Genomic DNA, 6,000 nt, shown 5'->3' with positions numbered 1-6,000 from the left:
GAATTAGCCCAAAACTGACGGCAGCACCATGCTTCACTTGACTTCGATGTGTGCCTAGAATTCGAGGGCTTCGGCCTCTTCAAGCCAAGCGAATCTAACTATACTGCGAAACACAAAGCCTCACATTCTATATGTTCACAATGGACACTCACGATCAATAAAGAACAAAAAAGAAGAAGAAGGAAACATAATAAAGAGCCTCACATTCTATATGTGCTCAATGGACATTTACAATCAATTTATGTTTTAGCCCTCGAGAAAACAAGCATCTAAAATCCAATCCCATAAAAGAACAGGCGCACTTTCGTCCAAAATCATCTACCTCGTGGGAGTCACTTCCAGTTTCCTGAAATGGAAAGAAAAGCTTTATAAAGATTCACACCAAAACAGAGGGCAAAAGTAGAAGAAGCTTCCCATTCTCACTCTAACACTGCGTTATTCATGCTCCTTACACCAACCGTTTTCAGTTAAAGGCAAAAGTCTTATCAGGCGCATCAACTACTGTAAAAATCATTCGAAATGCAAAATAATTTGGACCATTTAGCTTTAGTAGAAGATGAGCACGCAAAAACAAAGGCAAGAGAGAGACTGCAACTTCCATTAAAGGAACCCTCCTTCTCCCATGACCTAACATTTTTCTTTAAGTGAAAGGTGTTCCGAGAGAAACGGTCATGGAAGAAGATTTGGAGTTCTTTTTGCCAGCGTAGTTTAGTTTCAGATGTGGAATTAAGGTAACCTTGGTTTAGATCAGAGGTTTAATATTGTGACTTTGTGATTTACAGTCATTTTTTGGGTCTTTTAGATGAAAATGGGGAGTGCTATTATGTTTTTTGTGCAGTGTAGAACAGGAGAATCAGTGGTGACATGGTTGTGCACTCTGTTTGGTGAAGGAGGAAGAACATAAATAAGGTAGTCTCTCTCTCTCTCTCCATCTGTTTAACTTGCTTAATAGGAATGCAAATGCATGGTGAAGAATCACTTATTTAATATGCATGCAAATGCTTAGTGAAGAAAGGTAGAAGGTGACATGAAATGTCTATGGCAAGCTGTAGGTTTGAAATTTGAGCACATAAAACTTTGTTTTTTGGAACCTTAACAATTATTTCTTGAGAAGCTAGAGCAGAGAGATGTTCAGGTTATCTAATGACCTAAAATGTATAGTATAGGAAATAGGATGAATAATAGGATGTTCTTGTTAGAGCATATTATACACTTACTCCCTCGGGCTAAAGAGCTGCTTAAGAAAAAAAATTTGTTTTGAAATTGATAACCACCTGAAAATTATTGTGGTTGAAGTAGATTTTGTATTTTTAACGCCAAGATCTAACCAGCCAAAAATTACACTATCCCTATTCAATCTTACAAAGTCATTATGTTAGTGCATTTTTATTTTTTTTATTTTAATTTATAATTTTTTAGTTTTTGGGTTTTTATGTTGAAAAAGTATACAAAGAAACCATTACTTTTAATACAAGGATGTCGCAATTACTATATCCATCAGATTTTTAATCAAGTGGTTATGAGTGTACCATTGATGAGACTCAAATTTCAAAAGAAACTTTCTCAAACTTTGTAACATAACCCAAGCCATCCAATTTGGCATCTAGTGGCTAGTAACAATTGTGACGTATTTGTAACGAAGATAAATGATCTCATAGTATACAATTCTTTTTATTACTGTTCGTACTCAGTTGAGCAGATTACATCGTTAAAATATGTGTCCCATCAAACGCTCTCTATGAGGTTTTACAAGAGGGAGCAATAGTACAATTTACACCCGTAAGAGAATATAATATAAGATCAAACTTGGTGCTCACACAAGAGCAAATTGTACACTTGCTCTCATTTCTAAAGTACTCAAACCTCAAACCTAATGTCTCTAAAGTCTTTTTCGATTTGGTGAGAAAAATGAAGCAATTTAGTGTTTCGGCCGATTTGGGGGGAAGACTTCGGACTTTTTTTAAAACATTTAATATAAATAAATTAGATATTTATATAAATAAATATATAAAAATAATGAAAAATAAAAAATATTTGTATATAGATATTTCTTTGGTTAGTCCAAAGAGGTTGAAGCTTCGGTCGTATCTGCCCAAAGCAAACCTGAATCTCCGGCCCGAATCTGACCAAAGCGGCAGTACCAAGTTTCACTTCACTTCGGTCTAAGCCTAAAATCCAAAAACTTCGGCCGAAGAGAAGTGAATTTGACAACACTGCTCAAGCCCCTTTTCTATAGAAGTGGAGGATGAAGAGCACACCAACTAAACATATGCTAAAACCTGGATGCAAGTTATCCAGGCTAAACCTGGCTTGTGGTCAGAAAGGAGGCACCCAAACAAGAGAAGAGTGCGAAACGGTGGTGTTCAAAATTGAAAAAAGTGCACTTTGAGAATGGGGCTGGGGTCATGGTGGAAGTACCACCGTGCCCAAACTTTTATTCTCACTAATGCATTCGAAAAATCTAACTATTTCTAAAACGAGTAGCGCTTATAATCTTCACTGATCTACCTAAAAAAAATCACTCTTTTTAACAAATGCAATGCAATAAATGTATATAATTGAAGCTAGGTACGTAATCAACCAAAAGAGGCCTTGCCTCAAATTTTATGTGTATATAAACCTTTGAAACACATAAGCAAACACACACGAATTTGTATAACACCGGATGAGACGTGAGGACTTGGAATTTTGGATTTAGAAAAATTAACACCATTTTCCATTGATAACAGGCTTAAATGAAGCTCTCGAAAGAATCATCCTTCTTCCACATGGGGAGGCACCTCCTTCCCTTCTTCCTTATCACTTTTGGAATGGTGATGGGGGTCCTATTAAGTCTCCACACTTCAACACCCTACACTGTTCATCTAATACCCCACTACTCTTCCAATCCCATTGCAGTATCCAAGAATCCAGTTCCTCCTCCAACCTATCCCAAAGTAGAAGAAGTGGCAAAACCGACGGATGCGATGCACAACATGACGGACGAGGAGCTGATGTGGCAAGCATCCATGGTGTCACACGTTCGGCAGTATCCATATTCACGTGTACCGAAGGTGGCATTCATGTACCTGACAAGAGGTCCCATGCCATTAGGGCCTCTTTGGGAGAGGTTCTTCAAGGGGCACAATGGTCTCTATTCCATCTATGTTCATTGTCCACCTTCCTATACTGTTGAGGCACCACCTGATTCTGTGTTTTTCAGGCGAAAAGTACCTAGCAAAGTAAGTTTTATTGTTCAAATCTTTGAAATTTGTCCCAAAAATCTCAAACAAGATGACTTAGCCTTTTTCTTGGGACATGTTAACGGTCAGAATGGAGGGTGGGACTTTATGTTGAGCCTTTTGTCCCCCTAACCGCCCAGGCCCTAATCCATTCTCAGTGTACTTGGCCTATTTTTAAATCTATGGGACGTCTAACTTCGTTTCAGGTTGTAGAATGGGGAAGGGCGACAATGATCGATGCAGAGCGCCGACTCCTAGCCAACGCCCTCCTCGACTTCTCAAATGAGCGGTTTGTGCTCCTCTCAGAGTCATGCATCCCCCTCTTCAACTTCACCACTGCCTATTCCTACCTCATCAACTCTCACCATTCCTTCGTGGGATCCTTCGATGACCCTAGGCATTGTGGCAGGGGCCGCTATAACAAAACCATGGCTCCCGAAATTCTCCTCTCCGAATGGCGCAAGGGCTCCCAATGGTTCGAGGTGAACCGTGCACTGGCCATAGAGATAGTGTCTGATACAAAGTACTACGCCATATTTAGAGAGCATTGTAACCCACCTTGCTACATGGATGAGCACTACTTGCCTACTTTTGTGACAAAGAATTTCCCATCGAGCAATTCGAACCGGAGCTTCATGTGGGTCGACTGGTCGAGGGGTGGGTCGCACCCGGCAACATTCAGAAGTGGGGATGCCACTGAGAGGTTCCTAAATCAGATTCGAAATAGTGAGAATTGCACATATAATGGGAACCCAACTTCTATTTGCTTTCTCTTTGCAAGGAAGTGGGCTCCCAACGCGCTCCAGCCATTGCTCCGGATAGCCCCAAGGGTTCTAGGTCTTCCTCTGTAAGGTTGCCCTTTGAGAAATGGATGTTGTTTTGTCAAAATCTTTCCATTAAAGGGGTTTATTCTGATAATTTTTTTGTCTGAACAAATATATGCCATTTTCTGCATAAGACCTTAAGACTTGTTACATGATGTTTCCTTGTTGCTCATGAAGCCATACACCCTGGTGATTCAAAGCCACCTAACCACTTAAGTGGCCGCTGCGGAATCTATGCAACAGGGACACACATTATGTTTCCTTTTTGCTATGAAGTTATATGCCCTGGTGATTCAGAGCCAGCTAACCACTTAAGCAGCAGAATCTATGTAATATGGATACACTTGCTCATGAAGCCATATGCCCTGGTGATTCAAAGCCACCAAACCACTTAAGAGGCAGTGGCGGAATCTATGTAATATGGACACACATGATGTTTCCAGTTTTCTCATGAAGCCAAATACCTTGCTGATTCAAAGCCACCTAACTACTTAAGCGGCCGCTGCGGAATCGATGTAACATGGACACACATTTTCTGCATAAGAACTTAAAAAGACTAGTTACATGGTGTTTCCTTGTTGCTCATAAAGCCATATACCCTGGTGACTCGAAGCCACCTAATCACTTAAGCTGCCGCTGCGGAATCTATGTAGCATGGACACATGTTTACAATGACACATATCTAAGACACTTACTCTTAAGATTTTTCTCTATAACCTCATTATAAAAATACTTAATATCACCTGAAATCCCTCCTCGATGTGACATACTATTTTTCTTTATTGAATTCAGGGGCCAAAAGAATTAAACTAGAACCATTCATTTCTTTTAGGGAAAATTACGCATTATCCCTTTCAATTTACATAATTTGAATTATACCTAAATATTTTCCATTATTACATACGTACGTATTTGGTTTGTAATTTTTTTAAAATGATCAATAGCCCATAATTCAATATCCAAAATTGATCAATTTTAAAACTTAGTGATTTGTTGGCAATTTTCTACCACATGCATTTTTTTATTTTCAAAATCCAAAATTTAAAGTTTTTGAGAATTTTAAATATCTAAAAATGCTCTTGGCCCTAAGCCTCATAGGGCCAAGAGTATTTTTGGATTTTCAAATTTTGAATTTTTTTTAGTATTTGGGTTTTAAAATTTTGAAAATGGTCACATAATTTTTTTAAGAGCAATTTCAGATTTTTCAGAAATCCAAAAATTAAAATTTTCGGATTTTCAAAGTCCAAAATGCTTCTAGGTCTGGAGAAGATTTGCTAACAAATTGGGCAAATAAACTTTCAGATTCTGAAGATCCGAAATTTCCAAATAATTTTTCGACTAGGAAAATTTGAAAAAAGGGCAATTTCTAAAATAAATAAATAAATAAGGGTATGAATATAATTTTGAACTTCGGATGGGACTCTTATAATAAGGAAAATATTAGGGTACATGCGCGTAGTTTATTCTTTCTTTCATGATAGATTGCCCGGAAGAGTAATCGTTGTAAAAAGCAAGGTTTATTAGTGATTTCATGGACCCCATTAGACATTTATAAAGGACAGTTGATGGGCTTCAATCACTCTGCGCAAACAATCCAAATGAGAATTGCTAAGCTAAATTGCTCTTTTCCCTTGTGCATTATAATTTATTGGAAAAGTTTTATATAAGGTTGAGGCCCTAGACAGTCAACTAAGGCGCACCTCAAATATTCATTAGAAAAAGTGGTTTCGATAGCCAAAAATCGTCAAATCCGATCATCTCGACCTTAAGATATATGGACGTAAAAAAAATGGATTTCAAGTCTTCGAAATAATGTATCTTGTAATACATAATCTAGATGGTCAATTTTCAATGTTTTCAAGCGTTCATAGATTTACTTTGATCTATACAATTTTTCAAGATTTAAAGTTTATAATTAGGAAAAAGTTTATATAAAGTTGCAACCTTAAAACGTA

General features: G+C 37.8%; 1 protein-coding gene across 5 annotated transcripts; it reads left to right on the top strand.

Annotated features, from left to right (window-relative positions):
• Window positions 1-499: 499 nt before the first annotated feature.
• LOC18432183 (glycosyltransferase BC10) lies at window positions 500-4,193 on the top strand. Of its 5 annotated transcripts, none has more exons than XM_088854858.1 (4): window positions 500-731; window positions 839-909; window positions 2,899-3,221; window positions 3,428-4,193. In XM_088854858.1, exons 3-4 carry the CDS (start codon window positions 2,967-2,969, stop codon window positions 4,070-4,072), a joined length of 900 nt encoding a protein of 299 aa, XP_088710984.1. In that variant the 5' UTR covers window positions 500-731; window positions 839-909; window positions 2,899-2,966; the 3' UTR covers window positions 4,073-4,193. The 5 variants fall into 5 exon arrangements, with proteins under 5 accessions (XP_088710984.1, XP_006842356.3, XP_088710983.1 ...); XM_006842293.4 differs by having other exon boundaries at window positions 2,730-3,221; XM_088854857.1 differs by having other exon boundaries at window positions 513-731; window positions 844-909; window positions 2,730-3,221.
• Window positions 4,194-6,000: the final 1,807 nt, after the last annotated feature.

This window comes from Amborella trichopoda, chromosome 13 (genome assembly GCF_054954075.1).
Source record: "Amborella trichopoda isolate Santa Cruz 75 chromosome 13, AtrichopodaSantaCruz75HAP2 v2.0, whole genome shotgun sequence".
NCBI lineage: Eukaryota > Viridiplantae > Streptophyta > Magnoliopsida > Amborellales > Amborellaceae > Amborella > Amborella trichopoda.
Note: the sequence above shows the minus strand (reverse complement) of the source record. Positions and strands in the feature narration are given on the sequence as shown.

Excerpts from the sequence above, each read along its gene's own strand:
- LOC18432183 (XM_006842293.4), top strand. The coding sequence starts at position 2,736 with ATGAAGCTCTCGAAAGAATCATCCTTCTTCCACATGGGGAGGCACCTC. Across the intron at positions 3,222-3,427 it reads GGCGAAAAGTACCTAGCAAA|GTTGTAGAATGGGGAAGGGC; the intron begins GTAAGTTTTATT and ends ACTTCGTTTCAG.